This window comes from Bactrocera neohumeralis, chromosome 5, assembly GCF_024586455.1.
Source record: "Bactrocera neohumeralis isolate Rockhampton chromosome 5, APGP_CSIRO_Bneo_wtdbg2-racon-allhic-juicebox.fasta_v2, whole genome shotgun sequence".
Taxonomy (NCBI): domain Eukaryota; kingdom Metazoa; phylum Arthropoda; class Insecta; order Diptera; family Tephritidae; genus Bactrocera; species Bactrocera neohumeralis.
The window spans coordinates 18,965,810-18,990,386 of NC_065922.1; the positions used below are offsets into that span (position 1 = coordinate 18,965,810).

A 24,577-nucleotide genomic window follows, 5' to 3' on the forward strand; every position below is an offset into this window, starting at 1 on the left:
GCTGCAAGACTGTGCAGCAATACTCAGCGAGCAAATATTTCAACTTTGTCGAGTCTTCCAAAATTTAACTCAAATTCTTTCAATCATTTTAGAGAAGTTCGGTTAAAAAAGATCATATTATTTACTTTATAATTGATTCGCCTAAAATGAACGATACTTTGCTACAATGTACTTTTTTTAATTTAATAACGTCAAAGTATAATATTACTACAAAAATATGTCTAATCATCTAACCAAGGACATCTACCAAGTTATATATAGCTATATCAACACCTCATCTAACATTTAACGAGCTTCAGAGTAAATCAACACCCATTTGCTTAGCATTTGCCCTACGACTGTGTTCGAAGGCTTGTAAATCAAAACGTAGACAAATGTAATTAATTGCTTGCCATTCAAAAACATTTTTTTACTTTTCGGATTTTGGTTGAACGACAGACTTTATATGATGCCATGAGTGCACAACAAATTGAAATGTCCATCAACAGCATACGTCAGCGAGCGACAACACCGGTGATGAGGCCGATGACAAGCAGGCAGTGCTGTGGGAAGCAAAATAAGAAAAAAAAATAAAAAAATATATTTTATTGTTTTATTGAATAAACTATTGCTGAGATAAATTTATTGTTATTTTTTTAGACTTTAGCAAACATTTCAAGAATAAAAGTGGATTTGTAAGCACATAATTACATTTATAAGCGTAGGTGTGCGTGTGTTCGTGAGTTTTTTCATCATTTCCGATTTTCTACTTATTTAGCCACACTCCGCAGCGATTTCCCTGAATTCAAAAAGATTTCACAATGCAGCGCTGAAGTTCAGCTGGTAAAAGCTGCCGACATCTGTGGCTGCAGGCATGTTGCAACAGCTGCGCATGCGCACTTTGTGGGGTCACAAGTGTCGTTGTCATGTTGTCGTCACATTTCTTATTCCCCACACATAATATTTTGGGCAATTTGTCAGCGAGTTGTGCGCTTGCTTCTAGGAAGATTTCTCAATACCAAAAAAAAGCTGCTCCACAGCGCTAAAGAAAGGCCAAACACGTCCAAGGCAGTTAATGGCATTAATTGCAAAATACTCGTGGCACACTTACTAATTTCTTTGGACTTTAATGCGCAAATTCTCGCACTTAAGTGTCGGCGCAATTAAATGCCACACACAAATCTCTTCTAACTTTCGCAAAATGATGTGATTTCGTGTGATTTTATTAACATCAACTTTTCGTTTATTAATTTTTATGTGCGCATAATTGCATTACTGAGCTGAAATAACGGTTCGTTGGGGCTTTGCGAAATTTCGGCGTAATGCCATGAGGCAGCGCGGCAGCTTTTATTTTATGGCCACTTTTGTAAGTGTGTCACAATTGCAACATATTGTCGCCGCACGGCTTGTGGCGACTTCACATTGTAGTCAGCGCAGCGCAACCACTGGCTATGTGCGAGGAAAAATGTCAAAAGCTAAAAGAGAAAAAATGCCAAAAAGCAGAAACGAGCCAACTTATCCACTCATTCACATGCTTACGGCGAGAAAGAACCTAAATTACCCGCATAACAAACAAATGTTTACTCGCATATGACTGAGACGTGGCCATTTGAATTTTAAGTTCGTTGCTGCAGTTTTTTGTTTTGTGTCTCTTCCTCCCATATCTTTTACTGCTCCGTCGACTGCCCAGCAGCGGCAGTTCATTCGCTTGAGCGCTTACTTGGCAATGGAAAGCTGTTTATTGTTGTTGTAGTTGTTATTATTGATGTTGTTGTAGTTAATATTAGTGTTGTTGTAGTTATTTTGGCGCTGTTGTAGTTATTGTTGTAGTTGGTGTTTGTTATTTTTAGCCTTGTTGTTGTTATAACTAGTGTTGTTGTTATAGTTTTTATTGTTGTTGTAGTTATTCTCGTTGTTGTTGTTGTTAATATTGTTATTACTATTAGTGCTTTTGTATATATTATTAGTGTTGTTTTAGTTGTTGTAGTTATTCTCGTTGTTGCTGTAGTTATTACTGTTTGTTGTAGTTGTTATTTTTGTTGTTCTTGTTGTTATTATTAGTGTTGTTGCTCTTTTTTGTTGTTTTTTATAGAATCGTAAACGTTTACCAATGTTTATTCGTGTAGAAAGTTGCGCACGCATACCAACACATACAAATACCTACATATGTATGTACATACATGAATACACCTGCGCTTTACAATGTAAGTTATCTGTGTTTTGGGCCTGCCTTTTCTTCTTTCTTAACACTTATTTAGGTCATGCTTATCGGCTTTAAACGCTGTAACTAGCTGTAGCCGCAAGTGTGGTTTTTGGTGGCGACAGTCACATCGTTATGGCAACACTGTAAAAAGCTTTGACGAACCTTTGTTTGGACGTGCACCCACTGAGTGCACACTGGAATGTTTTAAGATTTGAATTTACTTTGAAATATTTATTTTCCTACACCAACTGCCCATAGACAGTTTCATACGGAAAGTGACAACTCTCTCTGCTATAAGTATTAAGAAGATTGATGGTTGGAACAGGAAGAGATAAAGCGAACTTCTGAACCAGCACATAAATAATCTAAATGAATTTCAAGTTTGTACTTGTCAAGCGACTTCTAAGTGAGAATACCCTCTCGACTAGAATAGAGAAGAGATTAAGTAAAGAAAGGAGAATACTACCTTAATCTATACCGACGATTCCAAAATGTATTGCGGCGTAGGCACGAGAATCTTGATATCTCTCTGCCTTTCTGGCGGCCAAACTGAGCTAACATCTGCCAAGCGCAAGTACTAGGCATAGAGAAGGCCCGTGGAGTTCAACTGAACAACTACGGGAGGATACAGAAAGCGACTATTTACACAGGCAGCCAGGCGGCATTACTAGCCTTTTCGTCGCCAAAGATCAACTCCAGCTTAGTACGGCAACGAAAAATTGCAGTTAAATATTTTGTCGGATGATTTTTGCCAAAGCTGTATGGAGGAAGGCAAAGTAAAATCATCTAAGAACTTTGTCCTTCATTTCTCAGCATTTACCAAACTAAGATTTCAATATTTCGGTAGAAGAGATCTTTTCACGAACCTAGCGAAGTGGCTGGTATTGATACTAACCGCCTATTCGAAACGCTTCGTCGGTCTATGAGGAACTTTTGATCCATTTTTCGAAGTTTCGGCACGAGAATCAATCCAAATAACTAACTTATTGGGCGTGCGATGCCTTGAGTCGCCGATTACAATATTGAAATGATGATAACCCTACTTAGTTCATGGTGGAATGTGAGAAATTTATTTACCAACAGTCGAAATAATAAAGTAAAAGAAATTTTTTTACTGTATGATTGAAGATAAATAGTAAAATGTTTCAGAATAACACTATTTGCATGTACTATGCCTGATCTTAGTGACTTGAAAAAAAAACTCTACCTTTTGAAATACGGCAATCGTTCTCCTTCGACCTTTAAAGTTGCATTTTAACAGCAACAAATCCTAGATCCATCAAATCCACGACCATCAGAGCACTTTTGTACAGGGGCGGATCCACGGTGGTGTTGAAATGTGAAGAGTTCCGCTGACACTGCGCGAAGAAAAGACTTTGAGTTGCAAGTACAAAATGATATAGTTGCTTTGTATCATCTATGGTTGCATTTATCATGATTAAGAAAGACCCTTTATCTCTCACCTAAAACTTTTATTGAAGACAACAAGAGATAAAAAAGGTTTTGAAACAAAATAAAAGCAAAGAGCTCAACTTTATGATCGAGTAAATGACCAAACTCACTTATCACAAGCCGGCACTCAACCACAATCACTCAGTCTAGCGCCAACGACTTGTTTATTGGTGGAGGGGCACTTTTAATTAACCAGCGCGATTAAAATTTATAATTTCTTAGATTCGTTTTTCATGTCTAATTTACTGGCGCTTGTACTTGTACGCGCTTGTTTCGTTGGCGCTTTTCACTTTCAAACAAATTGCTGACGAAACGAGTAAAGGCACATTGTTGCTTTTGTTGTGGCTGTTGCGAACCACAGTTAATAACAATAAATAACCGACATGTGACATATTATGTGACGTTGTGTTGCACTATAGCGACCGCGTTTAAACCCAAGCCAACCAACAAAAAAAACGGCAAGAAGTCAACGTGACAAGATACGAAGGCGGCCGACCGCATAGGCAATCGCCTGGCCGGATGAAGGCAATTGTGGGACGGATGGGTGAATGTTGAACACTTACGACGAACCAGTCAGCGATGGCGTCCAGTGAATTTCCCAAGAAATCAAGAAATGCAAAAAAAGAAGGCCTACACAGCTAACGGACGCGATGGACGACAAGGCATGCGAATATTTTGTGTCTACGTGTGTATTGCGCATGCGCGTATGTGCTGAGGCAAGCGCTTGTTTTGTGTACAAACTGTAACGTTCGCCGATATGCAATAAAGCAGCAGATAAGTGATCAGGTAATCAAGCATTTATTAAGCAAATAGTTCAACGCTGGCCAGCCAAAGTTTGCGCGGACATTTGCGCATTTGCTTACATCAATCAATCACACAGCCAATGCGCTGCTCGCTTGCTAATGTCCCAGAAATACTTAGAAAAAATGGCCACTATTAAGCAAATGTTGTCAATCGCAGGCGCGCATGTTGCCTTGGCGCTTTTTGATCGGCGCGGAAGTTCATTTGGTTGAAAGGGAAATCGTCGATTTATTTGTACAAGCTAATGCGCAAGTCAATTGGTACAACTATCGGAAAACAATGCGAAAGTGAAATTACGGAAGTGTATGCTGGCGGTTAATTTCAAACTACAGTTAGCGGTTTACATGTTATTTGCCTTTTTTGTTGTAATTAGTTATGTTAATGTGGGATGATTGTTTTTATTGAAATGAGTTGTTGGAGCCGCGCTCGGCGCAGTGCATGGGAAAGTAGTTAAGACACTGTTTGAGTTCAATGTGAAATATGTTTATGTTGGGAAATACTAACAAATTTCATCCAAAAAATATATGTAAATATAAAAGGAAAGGAAGGGACTTTTTACTCAAAGTATCATCTTCATCCAATATTGCTTCCAGTTCGTCGTCTTCGAACTTTTTTGATGGTCTTCCACGTTCTTCATTATTCACATCGAAATCATTATCACTGAACCGTTGAAACCATCTTCTGCCTTATGGTCAACATAATGCAGACTTGTTATGATGATGTTATCATAATCTACTGAGCGTACTATTTGCAACACCATCATCCATCTAGAGACCCAGCATTCATTATTGGATAATATTAGACCAAATAGACCACGTCCATCATACAGTGAAGAAAATATAGCAGCCTTAACTGAGAGTGTACGGGTAGTCGGCGCCGTTCGCAACAACTCGGACTGACGTATGGTACGACTTGGTGTATTTTACTTAAATTGAAAGCGTACAAAATACAGCTTGTGCAAGAACTGAAAAAGCTCGACCTTCCCAAGCGACATCGCTTTGCTCTATGGCCTCTTGAAAGGTTCCAAGAAGATCCGACGTTTTCGAGCTAAACTTTGTTCAGCGATGAGTGCAATTTCTGGCTTAATGGGTATGTGAACAAGCAAAATTGTCACACATAGGACGTAAGATATTCAAAAGCTGCCATTTCATCCAGAAAAAACAAAGGTTTGGTGGCCAGTAGAATCATCGGTTCATATTTCTTCAAAAATGATGACTGTGAAAACGTAAACGTCAATGGCGACCGTTTTCACGCTATGATAGCCGACAATAAATGGATTTGTTGAGAAAAGACTTCAGTCATCAAATAATTTCACGTTTTGAGCCGGTCGATTGGCCACCAAGATCGTGTGATGTCACACCATTCGATTTTTTTCTGTGGGAATATGTCAAGTCTAAAGTTTAAGCGGACAATCCCGGTTCGATTCAGACCTTGGAGCAAAACATCACGAAAGCTAAAATCGAAAATGATTGCAAAGTTCTTTGTTTCTTATAAAATTTAATACCAAAGTACATTTTTTATAGATTCAGTGCGCCTTGTCGAGTTAAAATCCGACTAAAGGAGTTTTATATGGTTTTGGCGATCAGCCAACCAAGCCGACCTTACCATCTTAAGCTTAGAAAGCTAGTCATTAACACTTAGGAGTGGATTTTATCTTCATTTATTCATCCAAAAAACAGTGTCAATCCAATGTCTGCATATTATTTGTTTATGGAGCAATTTGGCTAGTAACACAGACCATAAATACATATACGTGAATACTGAAACTGCTTAGTATAAGCTAATCCATCTCCGGAAATGGGATCTTATATATTGACCAAGTGATTGAACCCATAACAAGTCTGCAGATGGTTTTATTTCAATTTCCGATAGACCAATTGAATATGTGAGGCTGTGAAAACATAAAACAAGGGTGATCTCGCAAATGTAGAACGGTCAAGAAGAAAGAATTGAGATTTGACAATAAGCGCTTAAAGCTTTTTAAACTGCGAAAGGCAAACATTACTGAGGGCGAACTTATGACAGTGCAAATGCTAATAAAGTTCTAACAGCCGCCAAGCGCTTGTGAGGCGTAGCCAATCAATAGAAAAGCGTTACGAGTTAGAGTAACTACGACCTCGGCAAAGCTAAGGAATATTTCTAGCGCTTTGGAAGCAAATGGTAAGCTTGCAGCAGATTTAAGATTTTGAAAGAAATAAATATATCAAAAATTTGAGAAACAAAACCATTTTCAAGTAGAGAGAATAAGTTGTTTAATAAAAGTTATTCCAATCCCTGCCATATTTTCGAGCTCATTTAAAACTCTAAGTACGAAGTTACGTGGTTCATTATTTGCTAAACCAATTACTACGAAATTACACTTTCCTTTTCTCATCAAACGAATAAGCTGGACAAACCTTTGGTCATCACACCTTGCGAAGTGGCTGGGATTAATACTAACCGCTTTAAGCTATTTGTGGTAAGCTTTGTCAATCTATAAGGATTTAGTTATCCATTTTTAAGAGTTTTTGCACTAGAATCAACCCTAAGACCTAACCTAACATTACTTATTGGGAGTGCAATGACTTGAATCGGCGATTGCATCATTAAATGGAGAGATTATTTTAGTTTATGGTGCAGTGCTATCTCCGACAGAAATGTTTTATTGGCCGAGAAAGACCTTCCCATTAGACAAAGCTGATTTATAAGTTTCCTAATATCTTTAAAAAGAGCACAAAATATCTTTAGTTTTGAATCACATGTGATATATCCATTTTGCAGCCCGTCTTATTGCTGGGAAGTTAATGACTTTTAGCTAATACTACTATTTTTTCATTCTTTTAAATAAATAGCATTTCCTATAATGTTTTAGTATCACTTAATAAATATATACCATACTACTTACTCTATAAGTAGAAGCTTAGACACAACAAAATTTGTACATAAATTTATTTTAATGTCCAATTGCACTATGCTCGCTACTCAGACGTGCCTATATATAGGAGTAATGTAATGCGAGTGCACATATATGAATATATTATAAACAAGTGTTCACAAGTGGCACACACCCGTACAAATAAGGAAAAGCACTGCGCCCGTCGCTCCAAATTGCCGGCTGAATTGTGTCACGATTTATAATCAGCCAACGTTCGATGTGCTCATATATTTATTTATGTATGCATAAGTGACGCTAGAAGTACGTATATTCATATATAAGTGCACACTATATATTTATATATCGGTATATATACCATAGTATATTCCTGTGTATATGCTAGCTGTTTCGTTCGCTGGTTGTTTCGTTAATTGGTCCGGGTATCAATGGATAATGCGCTGACTACTTTGGCGATTTCTGTATTCAGTTCGCGAAATAGACAGGTGAGATAATGGTCTGGCGCGTACTGATGGTGGCCGAAATAGGTTTTCAGAGACAGAAAGTAATTTTAAGTAATGCGTTATTGTGGAGAAAAACTGAATTTTTAGAGGCTTATAATGTTATGTAGTGGAGTAATCGTTAAAAAAAAATAAGTAAATTTTAGAAAAAAAATTTATTTGGCAATTGCGAGTAAATTGAAATTTTTCTGATTACAAATATATTTTTATCAAAACAAAAAAAAAAACAAAACTCATAAGGTGATAAATATTTATTAATTGAAAAAGAACTATATGGTCACCTTAAATGCAAAACAACGTATCTTAAAAAATAGAAATTGAGTTTTTTACTTCTTACGATTCTCTACATCTTATTACATATATGTATGTAGCACAAAATTGTCTTTCCACAATTCCGGCCTTTTTGGGCGGATAGCGTTACGCAAACGACGCATAACGTTCAAATAATATTCCTTGTTGACTGTTTGACCGGTTGGAAAGAATTCATAATGCACAACACCACGATAATCGAAGAAAACAGTCAACATGACCTTGATTTTTGAGCGACTTTGGCGCGATTTTTTTGTTCTCGGCTCTCTTTTGGCACGATATTCGCTCGATTGATCGGTTGTTTCGTGGTCGTAAGCATAGATCCAAGTCTTATCGCCAGTTATAATGCGTTTCGTGACACCCTGGTAGTCGGAAAGCATCGTTTCACCTTTTTTCCAAAAAATTCAATGTTTTCGGTACCAGTCGAGATTTGACGCGCTTGAGGCCCAAAACATCCTTCAAAATGGTATTGGCTGAGCCTTTCGATATGCCAACTTCATCAGCAAAGTCTCTAATTGCTAATCAACGGTTTTTCAACACCAAATCTTTGATTTGTTGAACGTGAGCTTCGTCGGTTGAGGTTGATGGTCGCCCTGGACGCTCTTCGTCTTCGACACGTTCACGGCCGGCTTGGAACTCACTATACCACTTGTAAACATTTTCTTTAGACATAGCCTCATCACCAAAGGCTTTCTGCACCACCCTCAACGTATCCGCAGCAGAAAATTGATTCCGTAAGCAAAATGTAATGCAAATTCTTTGCTCAACAAATTTCGACATCGCAAAAAACGAAAAACTGACTTTTAGCAGCTCACAAAACGACACGTATCTCAAACACTAATAAATATTTTGACATGAAATTTGACATAAATGTGACTGACAGTACTACCAACCTAAAAAAAAAAAATAATTCTTCTACGCGCGCAGTTTAAATTCAATAATACCTAACCATTTGGTAACCAAAACTCAAATTTTTTTCAAAATTAATGATTTCTATTATATCGTTTTTCCTTGGCCTGTAAACTTACGAAAAGTGATGTTACGTTATTTTGCATTTTAGATGACGATATGTATCTTCCTATTGATATTTTTGTATAACACTTTAGACATTTTTATCATGAAATATCAAAATTGAGACTTTTCATTTTAATAGCTTTTCAGCACATAATTTCATAATATTCAGTTGAACTGAAATAAAAAATACAAATCCCAGTTACCTCACTTGTCAAAAATGTTGGAATGCGTGTACTTGTATTCTCATATATCCACCTCTCAGCTACCCCGCTAACTAGCTCTGTCTATGCACTCCTCTTTAACTTGCTCAGGCGAATGGTTCAACCCATTTGTATGCATAGGCAATAGAGTTTTACTACAAGGCAATCACATTCGTAACAAGATGTTATGCACAAACAGTTATTAACTTACAAAATTTTGATCACGTTCGATAGCTAGTTGAGTTAGCTTTGGCCGATGCTCTGACTTTCCTTTTATTTGAGTGCTTAAATCTTAAAAAAAGAACTATTAACATATATATATATTTATATATCTGAGTCGAAGAGCTTAAAAAGTCGCCAGCAAGCAGTTCAGTGGTTCTTCTTCTTTGAGTTGTTCCGAGTCTCGGCTTCGGTAAGTAATTTTCTTTTATTTAAAGAGAGAGGGAAGGGAAATAAAACGATCAATTATTCTATTATAATATTTAAATAATATTAATATCCTATATGTAAAAGTTATATTGGAAGGGAATGGAGTTATGATCAAATTTCAGATTGAATGAGAACGCTTTCTCATACCTCAGCTATCTTGGCTGATATATGTACATATGTAATTTTAATTCTGTGTAAGATACTACAAACTATTACATACTACATACCACTAAATTTTCTTCTGATAATTTTCTGATAACGGCCGAATGAATAGACGTCAGTCCGTCTGTGCTATAGAGGAGACGTAAAATATATTGTCACTCCCATGAAATAATACCTTATCTGGTGGTTCCGTGGGAGAGTCTTGAGTTGGGAGTAGGTGAGGTTTAGCGGATTAAAGCAACGGCTTTAGATGTTTCACCTTATTACAAAAAAATTATTATTAAATGTTTGGAAGCAATGTGCTCTTTGACAGTTCCTGGTTAAATTTAGAAACTAATTTTGATTTATAAATGATTTATGTAAATTTTTTACCAATCTTCCTATAATATAATAGTTAAATTTTAATATTTCTGAAGTGGAGTCAACCAAACTTTATTTTCAAGGATTAAAAGGTATATTTGCTGGTGAAAACTGATTTCGAAATTAATATGTATGCTTTCGTAATAATATCTGCCTCAAATTTCACAACTCAATGAACTAATTTATATTTATTAATGTTTAAAAAATTGCTAATGAGACCTCCTCCTAATCATAAATGTAATATCAATAGTTAATTTTTTCGCTACTTTTGGTTACGTTAGCAATTCGACAGCACATGCAAAATATAGTATAAAAGAAGCAAAAAAACTTATGAATGTGCCTGATGCCAATTCTTTCACTTTCGCATTTGCGCATGCCCACCAGCGGGTATGCAATTGATGAGCCACATTTATGCGCACAATTAACTCTTCATAAGGTGCAATTAAAATTAGTGAAACATATTAGGGAGGTGCTACCCAAAATGATATGCTACTAACATTATATATGTATAAATATGTGAATATGTATGTATATATTTGCAGCATATAATTACATCTTTATATTTGGTAGTGTGGTAGACAGAAGGCGCGAAAGGTGAAAGAAAGTGTAACTAGGCGGAAAAACATTGCGAATGCGTAAACACTGCTAGAGCAGCGCAGACGAAACAGCTGTTGGCGGCGCAGCAACGCGGGCGATACGCTACGCATGCGCGCCTCAGAAAATTGCGTCGAACAAAGACGTGAAATATGTAAATAAAAACTAAATTGTGTGCACTTAAACGACTGCGCTCATGTGGGCGCGCAGCGTCGCCAAAATGTAGTTGTATATACAAATACACTCGTGCCTGCGTTGCAGTAGCACCAAACGCGCTGCTGGTGGCTGTGTTTACGCCCCGCATTACACGCATTCCCTCTGGTGGATTAACCTTTGCCGGCTGCCGCTCCATTTACATAAGCTCATAAGCGCACTTGTACATATTTATTCGCATTTACTGTTAGGCGTGTGCTTTTTTTCGCTTAACCCGCCACAAGTGTTGCATAATTTTTATTTATTTCTTTTATTTTGGGCTGGAAAATGACATAATTACTATTTCACGTGTTTTTCTTTTAATAACCGTTTGGCCCTCTTTTTTTTTTTGCCTTTGCTTTTAAGGTTGAAGTGCCGCTGCCGGCAAAAGGGTGAATTAAAATTCGCAATAACCCACTGAAATGTGTAATAGGAAAGCCAAATCGAAAGAGTTATTGCATGATAGCAATAATTTAGATAAATAAATATATATATATATTTATATATATGTATATAATGTATACATGCTCATTTGCGGCCAGTTATTTATTAAAACTATTATTTTCTTGCCTGAATTTTGTGCCTTCACTTTTCTCTTGTCTATAATTATGTGCTTGCGTTTTGCAATAGAAATATATTTAATTAGAAATATGGCATGGGAAGGCGTCTATTTATAAGCAATTAAACTTATTATGTTGTATAACATATAATGAACTGTCATTCGTTAATTAAAGCGCGTGAGTGTGCGGTTGCTGCGTTCAACGACTTTGTTGTGGCAATAGCTGTGGTGTAATGAGTGCCATAATATTAATGTTTATGTAATTTGTTTCATTCTATTTATCGTTTAGCGATATATAGACAATTTCATTTACTGTATGATAGGTATTTTTTGTATTTTTAGAACTTATGTTGAAAAAATATTTTAATAATCATAATAAAAATGTCCAGTGTCAATACGAAAATCACCAAAAATTTAAATGTATTTGTTTAATGTTTATCAAAAAACGTAGGAATTGTTATTGCCATACAAATTCTTAAATATTCTATGATATATATACGTAGACGATAGACTTGACGTAGCCACTACCTAGGCAGCCAATGGACTGGGCAATTTCGTTCACCAAACTCGGTTTTCAATAAATCGATTGTGACATCCTGTTCAATCTATATATTGTCCATGTCCACACCTTCCAATTTGGGCCTAAAATATTCGGTTGTCATTGAGCGATAGCGGTTCCCATTCAAAGTAACGTGCCGGTCTTGATCATAACAGATAAACCGCACCAAACCGTAATTTTTTTCAAGATGCAATGGTGAATCATAGAGTACGTTTGGATTGGTACCTGACCAATAACGCATATTTTGTTGATTGACGAAGCCATTCTGCCAGAAATGAGCCACATCGCTGAAAATGATTTTTCGATAAAAATCCGGATCATTTTCAAGTTGTTGCTCAGCCCAATTTACGAACATACGACCATTTGATTTTGTAAGGAAGTAGACCAAGATCTTTTCGCAAAACTCGCCACAACGACGTCACAGAGATGCTCAACGCTTGAGAGCGACTTGTGAGAGACAGATTTGGGTCTTCCTCAATTGATGTGCTAGCGGCAAAAATATTATTGGCGCCACGAACAGTTCTTTGTCTCACCGGCACGGAAACATTTTGTACTGTGCCTGTGGGTTCAAATTTTTCCACTAGACAGTCAGTTGTTGATCTGACAGGACGATTATGACGAGCATAAATTGGATGTAGCGCTCTTAAAGTTGAGGCCACTGACTCTGAATTTCGGTAGTAAATTTTAATAATTTCGTCTCGTTGTTGGATCGTATATCTTTCCATAATTGAATGGCAAACCTTACTGAAGAGAAATGTCAAAAGCGCGGAAAAAAAGAGGGCGTCGTTTGCTGTTCCTATCGGTCTACTTTTGCAGTATCCCTGCTGAAAACCCCTTTTAAGTGAGAATTTAAGAAAAAATATGAAAGCTTATTTCCTTATTTGCTTTCCCAAAAATAAAAACTACTCATTATGTTATTGATACATATTCATGAATATTTGAGCTACTGAAACTATTTGAGGGAGATTCAAAAGACTTAAGCAACAAACTCGAATTGATTGATAATTTGGTTGTTTGTCCTAAAACCGCGACGTAATTTTTGATTCATTTAGAAACATATCTAAACTTTTATTTATTTAAAGAAGTAGTAAGAATCATTTACCAAAATTTCAAACTAGAACTCCTTAAAATATTTGGAATGCGCAACTAAATTTTCGCTGTTATTTTAATGAAAATGCAATTTTATTGTGAGGAAATAATTACAAATGAATTATTCGAAGTATTCCACATCATTAATTACAATTTTTCCCATCTGTTTAATAAATCTCAAATATCATTACGGTAAAGCTGTTCATCTTGTGATGCTATTATGCATCAAGCCATTTTTCTATGTCGTGTTGAGAGTGGAACTGCTACTGAGCCAGACCTTGTGTCATCGAACGGAACAAATAATAATTGAACTGTAAAATATAGCCTGTAGGGTAGGATTTCATATTTAAGCGTTTCCAGATAGGTTTTAACGGGTGTGGCAAGGTGAGACCGAGCGTTGTCATGCATCAGAATCAGTTTTGCGTGCCTCTCCTAGTTTCAAAGTCGTAAGGAATACAAGTTTCTTGTTTCTGAATAATTCTCACCGCATTTAGTCACTTTAAAATGGCTTACCGGGTGACTTCTAAAGCTTGAGTAAAGCTTTTCTTTCATTCGACACGGCTCCTTATCGAGCAACGTCTCAACTTCACCGTCTTCGAAGGTTTTTAGACTTCCTTCACGCGGACGGTGGTTAATAGCGAAATTGCCGGCTTTATAAAGACAAAACCAATCACGGTTCACTTGAAACAGCATCTTTTTGGATTTCCCGATGTGCTTTAGCCGGCAGTTTCTCGCACTGAATGAAGAAAATTAATACTTTCCGCAAATGAATATTGTTTCGAATATTTCTCTACCGTCTACTTACTGAACAATCTACAACAAATGAAAAAGAGGCTTGTATCAGGGATTGGTATCTCAGCTGATTATCTTTGATTCATCACAACGCCACTCCAAAATAAGCTTTTAAGCTGGTAAAAAATCGCGCTTGAATATATTCGACAGAGTAATTTACTATTCTAAAAAAAAAATATTTTGGTGTTGTGTATGTTTTTTTAACCCAGCATTGAGTAGTTATATATACGTTTTGAAGAAAACTTGTAAACGAGATTGAGTATTTATGAATTTGCAGATAATTCAATAGAAATAAAATTTTCGGTGTACATGTTTTTATTCATGCCGAAAATAATAAATTTTAAAATTTAATTGCTCTGTTAAGCCTCCAGAAATCAATTTCATAGCATTACTTTCTATATTATTGCGCTTAAAACTTCCTGCTTTCTTCTTATTACCCAAAACTACTAGAAACACGTTGAATATTAGCGGATATTAAGAACAGAGAGACTTTTTTTTATGAAAATGAATTCACTTCACAACCAGCTAATCTTGAACTTAATTTGAAAATGTATAATTAATTTTACGCTTAAACGACTAAACATTATTTCGGGTATTTTCCAAGCATGTAAATATTTGCATATAAAGGCGCTTACATTTATAAGCCTAAATATAGTTATTTTCACACACTGCTATGTAAAAGTAATTAATTTTTCTTATGTTCTCACGATAGTCACGTTAAGTTTTTTATTTGAATGCATAAAATTGTTTTCTGATGTGTACTTTTATTACTAGAATATCTTTTTCTATGTAGTACCTTAACAAATGCAAACAGCTGCAATATATTTGTACTAGACACAATTAAACAATTGCTATTCATAACGCTTAACATTTTTTCATTCTAATTTTAAAGCATACTGGCTGAAGTTTAATTAAATGTTTATTGCTATGCACCGATTAATAAAAATGTTTGTTCATGTCTACTCAATGTTGCATAGACAACTGGAATTATCGAATGTTCGGGGTACTCACAGTAAACTTAATTGGAATATCAGTTCGCTGTTATTGTGATGTTAATATGTATATATAAAAATAGTTTAATAGATATCATAATGTTTTATAAAAAATAATTGATATAAAAAATAGTAAGGTCACATATGTAGAATTATGAGACAGTGCATAAAATAATATAAATTTTCATTGTAATTTAGAAAAATATCTAGAAGTCAGGCAACATTTTAGAAGACAACAGTTGAAGAGAGCAAATTAAAATGGAATAAATTTAGAAAATTTTAATATTTTAATAACTTTAATAAAAATTTCCCACAAAAAGTAATTTTGAAAATCAGAAGTAGGAAATATTAAATTAAAATGAAAATTTCAATTAACTACTTAATCAAATTTTAGTGCTAAACTATTAAATTTTTTATTTAGCCATTAGCAAATTGAGCTTTCATAATTTGAGGAAATTATAGAGTAAATTGTCAGTTATATAAGCATGTATCCATGTTGTTATGCTGTGTTCGTTTGCGCAGTATTTCCTACAAATATGATTCATATTTTGTATAATACCTCTACATATACAAACATAACTACATACATTTGTTCAAAATGATGCATAAAACACAAATGTAAATACGTGTGTGGCTGAAATGAAGCGTGATGTCTTGCTCCAAAAATTCGTCAAAGTATAGCTTATAGTCAAATAGTAACAAGCATATGTGTTTAGACTCGTATGCTGATCAAAATTACTTATATCAAAAGGGGTGAATAAAAAATTTAAAATTAATATTATTTTATTCAAAACAGTTTTTAAAAATACATAACTATAAAAATATAAATCAAAATTTATTGGAACATAAAGTTATTCTAAAAAATAGATCTGAGTGCAATTATTGCATTACAGATCAGCTAAGAGGGAAATTGTATTTGGCACTTATTTTGAAGCACTGTTCACTTCTCTGGCTGTTTTTTTCCTTCTCTCGGTACACTGTTTCCATACTTGACTCAATTTAAGACTTCTTGAACTCTCTCCCAAAAGTCTTTATTATGCACTTATTAATAAAAAAAATTTTACTATTATTTTTTCGACTGGTGGCAACTCTTTTTTAAATTTTTTCTATGTTTATTATTTCCAAGTCACTTTAAAAAAAAACTTTTCAAACATTATATGTGTGTATTAAGTACATTTCAGTTTTTACGTTTTTTTGATATGCGGCAACTCTGTTTCACAAGTTCTCAAAATTACAAAGTTCTACCTCGCTTAACAAAAACTTTTGCAAAACTTGTATAAATTAAGCACAAATTTTATAATTTTGTAATTTTCACATTTTTGAACATCCGGCAACTCCATTCCAAAGTATGTTTAATATCAAGATTTTCGAAAATTTTTTCAAAATTTTAAATTTCCTCAATTTTATTTTTTTATATCGGCAAGTTTATTTAAATTCTTTTTTTATTTTTGAATTAAAAAAACTAGCTGACTGTTTTCCAACAGCTCTTTTAAACTAAAATATTAAATCCAAATATTATAATATTTCCAGGTTTACATTTTCCGATATGCGCACTAATGTTTTAAAAAGTGCTTAAATTCAAAATAGGAAATTTTTTCAATCTAACTTTTTTTATCCATGGCAACTCTATATAAGAATTGATGAAATTAGACACCTCCATACTACTCTCTACTCTTCAGCCACTTTCTTTGAGTTAAATATGATATTAATATTTTATAATTTAATTATTTATAGTTGGCAACTCTATTTGAAAACATATCTAAACTATAGATTTTCAAAATTCCGTAGAAAGTATGTTTTGTAAATGAATAAATGCACTTCAAACCAAATTTTTCGCTATCTTTCTTGTTTGATCGATGGCAACTCTATTTAAAAATTTATCTAATTTAAAAATTTCTTGTTGACTTTCCAGAAGCTTTACTTAATCGTATACAAATATATTTAGTTAATATATTTTAATTTTTTTCATTTCCAATTTCTCTATCGGTGGCAACTCTATTCGAAAACATATTGAAATTCTTGATTTTTCAGAATTTCTTCGAAAGTATATTTTGTGAATTTAGAATTTACATCAAACCAAATTTTTCTCTAACCTCCTTTTTTGATATTTGGCAACTCTGCCTGGAAATTTATCGAAATTGAAAATTTATTGTTTACTTTCTAGCAGATTTTCTTTGCTATGTCTTTTAATTTAAAATCTTTGTGATAGTAAATTTTTGTAATCTTACTTCTTTTGATAGATGGCAACTCTGCTAAAAAATTTATCGAAATTAAATATGTATCCACTTCAGGATAATTTTTCATCCAGTTTTCTGCAATTTATTTGTATTTTTTTATTTAGATAAAATATTTGAATTTTTTCAATTTTTAATTTTTTCTATACCCGGCAACTCTATTTCAAAACATGTCTTAATTGAAGATTTCCAGAAAAATTTCCGAAATATTATTTCATTTACCCATACATAGCAAAAAACTGTATCTTAATTTACAAGAGCGGTGGCAACTCTATTTAAATATTTGAGATTTCAAAATTGTGTTCCAAATGATTTCTTAAACTAATATACTTGTATTTAGTGTTTATTTTATACGCACTTAAAATCAATTAAAATTTTTTGGTGAAAATAATTTCAATTCAATTTTATCGCATAACATTTCCTGCTTTTATGTCATGCTATTTTTTGAACCACTCAAACTGCAAAATCGCTTTAAGTTCAAAATTCAATAAGCAAAAGCGATTACGATCAACGGCGCGATGCGTTTGATATATGAAATAACGGCATTAAGTCATGCTAAAATGGTTTGTGAACAACGCCGCGTACACTTGTGGATTTGACAAACATATTTACGCTTAATTACGTATGTATATTGCTAACGCCCCCTGCAAGCGCATGCACTAAATTTGCGGCCCACACACACACTTACTTACACCCACAGTGCAGATCTTAAATAGACGCTCAAGCGCAGCTTATACGCAGCTGTTGAGGTGAAGCCATCAATATAATGGCGGCTCAACAATGCGAGCAAAATGCAAAATGCAAAAAAGGTACGCACAAATGCGCCTACATACCAATATTGAAAGATAAATATATGTACAAATATGTGTATATATATATACTCATATATACCATACAAGTATTTCACATGTGGCGCATAGAATAGTGCACATAAGTATATTTGTGTGTTTGTTTATGTGAAGCGTCTTTAAGTTGCTCGCAAAGTGTGTGAGACGGATGCAGCGTTCAGTTGACAAAGTCAACCGGCATCTATAACGGTTGTAGGCACTTTTTCACCGTGGCAGACTTTAAAGCCATAACAAGTAGTTGTAGTAATTCATCAAGAAATGTTGCGTGACAGTTCAATAACCCAAACTGTGGAGAAAAAGTCTATATACTACGTATTAACTGTGTGCTGGCAAGAAAAATTATGCGTTATTTAGTGTCTGTGTATTACTACATATATAGCAATTCGTCACCTAAAATGCAAAATAACGTAACAGCACTTTTCATAAGTTTACGGGCGAAGGAAAATTAAAATTTGAGTTTTGGTTATAAAGTGGTTATATATTGGTTATACAATAGTTATATATTGGTTATAAAGTGGTTATATATTGGTTATAAAATGGTTATATCTGACATTTTATGCTACTTATATGTATGTAATATGATGTAGTAAATCGTAAGGAATAAAATTTGGGTTTTGGTTATAAAGTGGTTATGTATTGGTTATTCATTGGTTATATATTGGTTATATCTAACAGCGGAAGCTGAAAATTTTATGCTACATACGTATAAGTATGTGATATAATTTAGTGAATCGTAAGCAATAAACAACTCAATTTCGATTCTTTGATGTTACGTTGTTTGGCATTTTAGGTGACGATGTATGCCTACAATAAGTACAAAGCACATACTTACAACCAATCAATGGAATTATTGCGGTAGCACAGAAATATAAGTAGAAAAAAGACTAAACTAAAAAATATTTTTTCAAGTGTTTTATATTTTTTTTTGTTTTTTCTTTGATTTTTTTAATTTTTTTTTATATTTTTTTATTTTTTTTATTTTTTGTTTTCCTTTTTTAATTTCTATATCATTACACTCTTAGCGTTAGTTAAAGGGCAAATATGCGCACTATTTTCGAAAATATCAGAATTGTGTAAATTTTGTAAAGTAATTATGGTTAATTAACAGTGCCTGTCACAAGCTCGCCTGTCAGCCGGACAGTTACTTTATGCGCTTACATTAAATACAAAGCCATTGCTTGTATTGTGTTGTTGTTTGTAAAGCGTTAGAGCTTAAAAATAGCACTTGTTTGCTAACTACTTAGCGGCGTGGTGTTATCGAACCGGCAACCTGGTTTAGTTTTTCGTTTTTGTGTGCGCGTTGACACTTTTCTAATTTAGCAAATCACGCTTAGCGAGTTTGCGCTTAACAATACAAAAACATAAAAGTAGACGCAAACATATATACATACATATATGCATGTACATTATAACTCACACATACTTAATTATTTTTCACTCTTTAGCGCGTCTAAATGAAAATATATATATTTACTTTATTTCCTATCAATTTACTGCTAACTTAATCGCATTTATTTATTTATTAATTTAAGTTTATATGTTATTTTTGTAATTCCAATATTTTTCTTTTTTTTTGCAATTCCAGTTTGCGGCCAACCTGCCGTGCCGCTTAATGCCAAAGTACAGACCATCTCCGGCGATGCGGGTTTCATAGAGGCCAAATACGATTGCGATTCCGGTTATGAGCTCTTCGGCCCAAAGTCTATCAGATGTGATCCGCGGTCTGGTTGGGAGCGTGAGTTGCCATTTTGTGGCACGAATGTGGCTTATCGCAAGCCGGTCAATCAGAGTTCATATACGCGTGCGGGACCGGCGAATTACGCCAACGATGGCAAGCCGGGGAATAAGGTAAATGTTGATAAAATATAAAATGATTTTATTGGTGATTAATTAGATTATTTTTGAAATCAATACTTGAAGGAATTTTGTTTTAAAAACTCATATTATTAAAAGCTATCGAGACTAAGTCACAGCAGTTGTTTCAGATGAGTTGATTTATCATCAAAAAAATCATCAAAAAAATCAAAAATGATTTTATTATCCCTTACGATTCAGTACATCGTATTACATACATACATATATAATATGTAGCATAAAATCAGCTACATATACATATGTCAGATTTAACCAATTCATAACCAATAACATAAACCGAAAGCTAACCACTTTCCTTTTTTCCTCTTTATTGAGTCCTAGCATTCAATTTCTAATAAAAGTAAAGTATAAGCATTATCTTCCAAAGGCGAATAAACTATTTTGTCATATTGACAATCCAATGGACCGAAAATAAAAATAAAACTTGTATATCAAACACACTAAAACAGGTTTTACGGATCTATTTTTTGAGACCGTAACACTATTTTACTAAAATTACAGGGACTCTGACTACAGATCTTAAGAGTATTATTATTGAGAGTCATCAGCAATCTTACGAGTCTTTCGCCTCAATTAAAAAAATTCAATGTATATTTCGACTTGGATCATAACCTCACTGTTTCTACCAAACCTTTCCTGAATCAAAAATGTAGTTAACCTAAAATAGAACTCCTCGTAACAAAATTTGTATGGAAATGGTTTTGGATTGTTGGTTTTCTAATATTTGAACGATTATTTAAGAAAAACACGTAAAATATACAAAGTATTTCTTATCTCAAATTATAATACTTTTCCATGACTCTGACAATTTGTGGTATCCATGCTAAAAGAGTTGCACTGACTTGACAGCCAAGAATGAATCATCAGATATTGGCTTCTAATGTGAACCATAATATATTACAGTCAGTCCGTTTTGAATCGACCGAAATAAAAAGAGCAAGATTTGGACTATAAGGGGTGTGGGCTGGGAATCCGCTGTTTCTCAAATACTTCTTAACCGGTCTGCCACATGAGGCCGAGCGCTGTCACGATGGAAAATTAATAGTTCCTGTCTAGTAACAAGTTCCAGGTATTTTTCGACAACCGCTCGTTTCAATTTAGTGAGTGATTACCGATAGCGTTCCAAGTTAGTGCTATCACAAGGTTCTAAATGGTGATCCATTCGGGGTTCCCTACTTTTTTTAACGAACCTCAAAAACTTCAAATTTAAACGGGAATGTTTACTATTGGCGTAAATCTTTCCACGATGAAATGCCAAACGATACTGAACAAAAATAACATCATAGCTTGACACGAATGACGCGTGATTTGCCAAAAAAGCGCTTTTGAATAAAATACTTCTGCTTGAATCACCCGTTAGAAGCTCAGCAGAGCATACCTTGTAGTCTTGCCCTCGCCGCATATTTGGCTTTGGTTGCCTATGTTTCAGATATGATTCTTTGCGTTTAGAGTTCTCCTAATGGACCCATTTTTCATCATCAGTCACAATCCGATGCATGGAAAAACGTCTTTCAACGTCTCTTGACTTCAAGTCATATGACATCCAATTTCTTTGCTTTTAAATGTATCTGGCTGCTTTTAAAGATATTTCAATTTCATGTCATATTCAAATTTTTTTTGCTTCGCAAGATATTATTCGTCTTCCAAGCCATAATCATGACATATGTATACTGAAAAATACGCACAAGAACATACATCTCTTGTTCGGAAAACTAGAATAATGGAATAATAATCAAGTTTAGTCATCTTTTGGTAAACTGCATAAATCCACATATTAGCCTAATAGGTTAGGTTAAGTTGGGTAAATGAGCTGATTTCTCGTGAGTCCACGAATAAACCCACTTAGACTGCTTGAGACGCCTGTCCGTTGAGATCTCAGAGCTCGTAAGTATGAAGAATTAGAAAGAATGATGTGTCAAAGAGACCTTCGCATTTTGACAAACCGCCTAGGGTCTTTTACAATTTTATTGAAAATATGACAACTGAGATGCTTCAACTTTAGTTTGGTAAAAGTTGGACAGTGGAGAATAAAAGGTCTAGATTCCACCTCATCTTCCTCCTTTAAATCTTTAGCCTCACAGTGTGAGTGCCAATGGAAACAGTGTCCAGTTAGAACGCCCATCATTGCGGCGATGTGGGTTTTGCTAAGAGCTCTGGTTCAAAAAGTTTTTGCAACGATACAAGTGCTGCTTTCTGACCAATGCTTATCACCTAAGTTCGACGAAACTGGAGGACCAGTGCAAAGTAGATCAAATCGTTTAAATTTTGAGCTTTAACAACTATCTAAAATGCAGAGTTTCCTAAAACATATTGAGTCCTCAGTATCATTTTTGTTCAGAGATTGAAATTTGGTTTTTATAAATTATTTAAAGATACTGTCTATATTGAAATTTATCAATAGTTTTATTTCGTTAAACCTCATCTTTCAAAAATCTATCATTCATAAACGCTATTACTCCAACTTACAGAACCCCGATGGCCAACAGTGTTCCGAAACGCAGAAAGAACCTTCACCCTGGTGGCGCGTTGATCTGCTGGCACCACAAGCTGTGCGCGTAGTGCGCATCACCACACGTGGCTGCTGCGGCCACCAGCCTTTGCAGGATCTCGAGATACGTGTTGGCAATAGCAGCGCCGATCTACAACGTAATCCACTCTGCGCCTGGTATCCAGGCACTGTGGAGGAGGGCATTACGAAAACATTCTCCTGTGCGCGTCCACTCATCGGCCAATATGTGGCCATACAATTGGTGGGTGTGGAGGGCAGTTTGAGCTTGTGCGAAGTGGAAGTCTTCACCAACGATGAATTCTCCGTCGATCGCTGTCTCAGCCCCAATCTGAGTGTGGACACAGTGCTGACGACATTCTCGAAGACTTGCTACGAATTTCATGTGACGAAGGGTGAGAATTTCGAGAAGGCGCAGCAGATGTGTGAAGCAACGGGTGAGTACGGTAGATGAGGGGTCGTAGGAGTATTGTTTTATTAATTAGCAAGAATTTGTTGCGACTTTTTATTATCTTTCTGTGCTTATTCTTACTTATCTTGCCTCTTTTTTACTGTTTTTAGGTGGCAATTTGGTGCACGATTTTCGTGGTGCCGCCAACGATTATATACTCGCCGAATTGGAACGCCGCAAATCCGAACTGAAGACACAGCTGGTGTGGATTGGTGCGCAAAAAGAACCCGGCATTACTTCGCGCACCTGGAAATGGGTTAACGGTAAGACATAGGTGTTGATTAAACCTTAATTTATTGAGTTGCGAATTTCACTGACGGAAACATGGACGTATTTTCGACGGCGTGTTTTCTGCAATTAACAACAAAATTGAAAGAAAAACATGCAAAAAAATCTGAAAATATAATATTTTACATCCAACCAGTTAAAAATACTTTAACTGTCACGAATTGTGTAAATTCGCCGAAATGAAAATTTATTATGCTGTTGTTGTGTTGTTATGTCTCTTCGCGCTTGCGCGTTTCATTCGCCAGCACTCATTTTTCTTTTAGTGTTATTTTTTTTATTTTATTGAAGTAATGAATATTTCATTTGTTTAAACTTTTGTGCCATAAAAAACCGGTTCCATTTTATTGTGATCTGCATGCAGACTCGCGCCTTAAAAGAGAACTCGACTTGCAGTTCTGTGTGGTTTTTGTTTTTGTTTTTGTTTCGATAGTTAGTAGCGCCATTAGACCAGTTTAATTAAATAAGTCCGCCTTTATGGCGAAAAACCTTGTACGCCTTACGAAAGTCAACAGTCCGGTGGCGTTGTTGGTCAATGGATCGCAAAGACATTAGGCGATCAATCATACACGGGGGAATGGCAGGCGGAAAAATTATGAAAAGGCTTTATATGCATATATTGATCTATATAATAAACTAATATTGAAGTTCAATGTTATTTTTGGTATGGGTAATAGCTGATTGCTATTGTAATGTGTAGTTACTTTACTTGGTTTAAATAGTTGACAAATTATTTCAATGATACTATAAAGAATTTTAGTAGTTTTCGAATGAAGTTAAACTTGAAAAGTAAAAAAAAAATATGTGCTACATATGGCAGCCTTTTCCTAGAGGAATATCTGTCAAACCAACTGCCAAAATTGGCACAAATGTAAAACTTTTACGTTCAGTATAATTTGGAAATGGGCAATTAAATATATTTCTATCTAAATGGGTACATAATTGCTATATGTAATTGAGGTACCAAAAATCCAGCCGAAACCATTTAAGTTAAATGCAGAACAAAGTCAAAACCTAAAAACAACAAGATAGACCTCCTTAAATGCAGTCGCGGTAGCTATTTGCCAGATATTACGAGTCATAAAAATTTTCTTTCAAAGTCCTTTTTACTTTTTGGAATATAAAATTCAAAAATAACAGCTCACATAATCAACAAATAAGCTTTTTGTGAAGTCTTCGACTAACGAGTGATTTATGGCACATGGTCTACTAAATAAACGTCGCAGTTGCTAAATATAATGAGCATTTCTTTAGATGTGGTTTCAAGAAGAAATAAAATACCTATAACTTATTGATATGGTCAAGAATTTAGCTTTTGTT

At 34.8% G+C, this 24,577-nt stretch overlaps 1 protein-coding gene and 2 long non-coding RNA genes across 4 annotated transcripts in view; 1 reads left to right on the forward strand and 2 right to left on the reverse strand.

The window, feature by feature from the left end:
* The window catches only part of LOC126758388 (sushi, von Willebrand factor type A, EGF and pentraxin domain-containing protein 1), a 67,777-nt gene that overhangs the window by 34,599 nt on the left and 8,601 nt on the right, over positions 1–24,577 (forward strand). For both annotated transcript variants that reach the window (XM_050472644.1, XM_050472645.1), the window contains exons 3-5: positions 19,726–19,988; positions 22,484–22,958; positions 23,083–23,235. In XM_050472644.1, coding sequence (XP_050328601.1) covers positions 19,726–19,988; positions 22,484–22,958; positions 23,083–23,235 — 891 coding nt within the window. The remainder of the gene's footprint in view (positions 1–19,725; positions 19,989–22,483; positions 22,959–23,082; positions 23,236–24,577) is intronic.
* Positions 381–3,530, reverse strand: LOC126758392 (uncharacterized). The gene is made up of 2 exons (XR_007666846.1): positions 3,390–3,530; positions 381–542 (listed from the first exon to the last, which is right to left on the reverse strand). It is a non-coding gene; the product is annotated as an uncharacterized LOC126758392 (long non-coding RNA).
* LOC126758391 (uncharacterized) lies at positions 7,301–9,479 on the reverse strand. The gene is made up of 3 exons (XR_007666845.1): positions 9,334–9,479; positions 7,666–7,815; positions 7,301–7,604 (listed from the first exon to the last, which is right to left on the reverse strand). It is a non-coding gene; the product is annotated as an uncharacterized LOC126758391 (long non-coding RNA).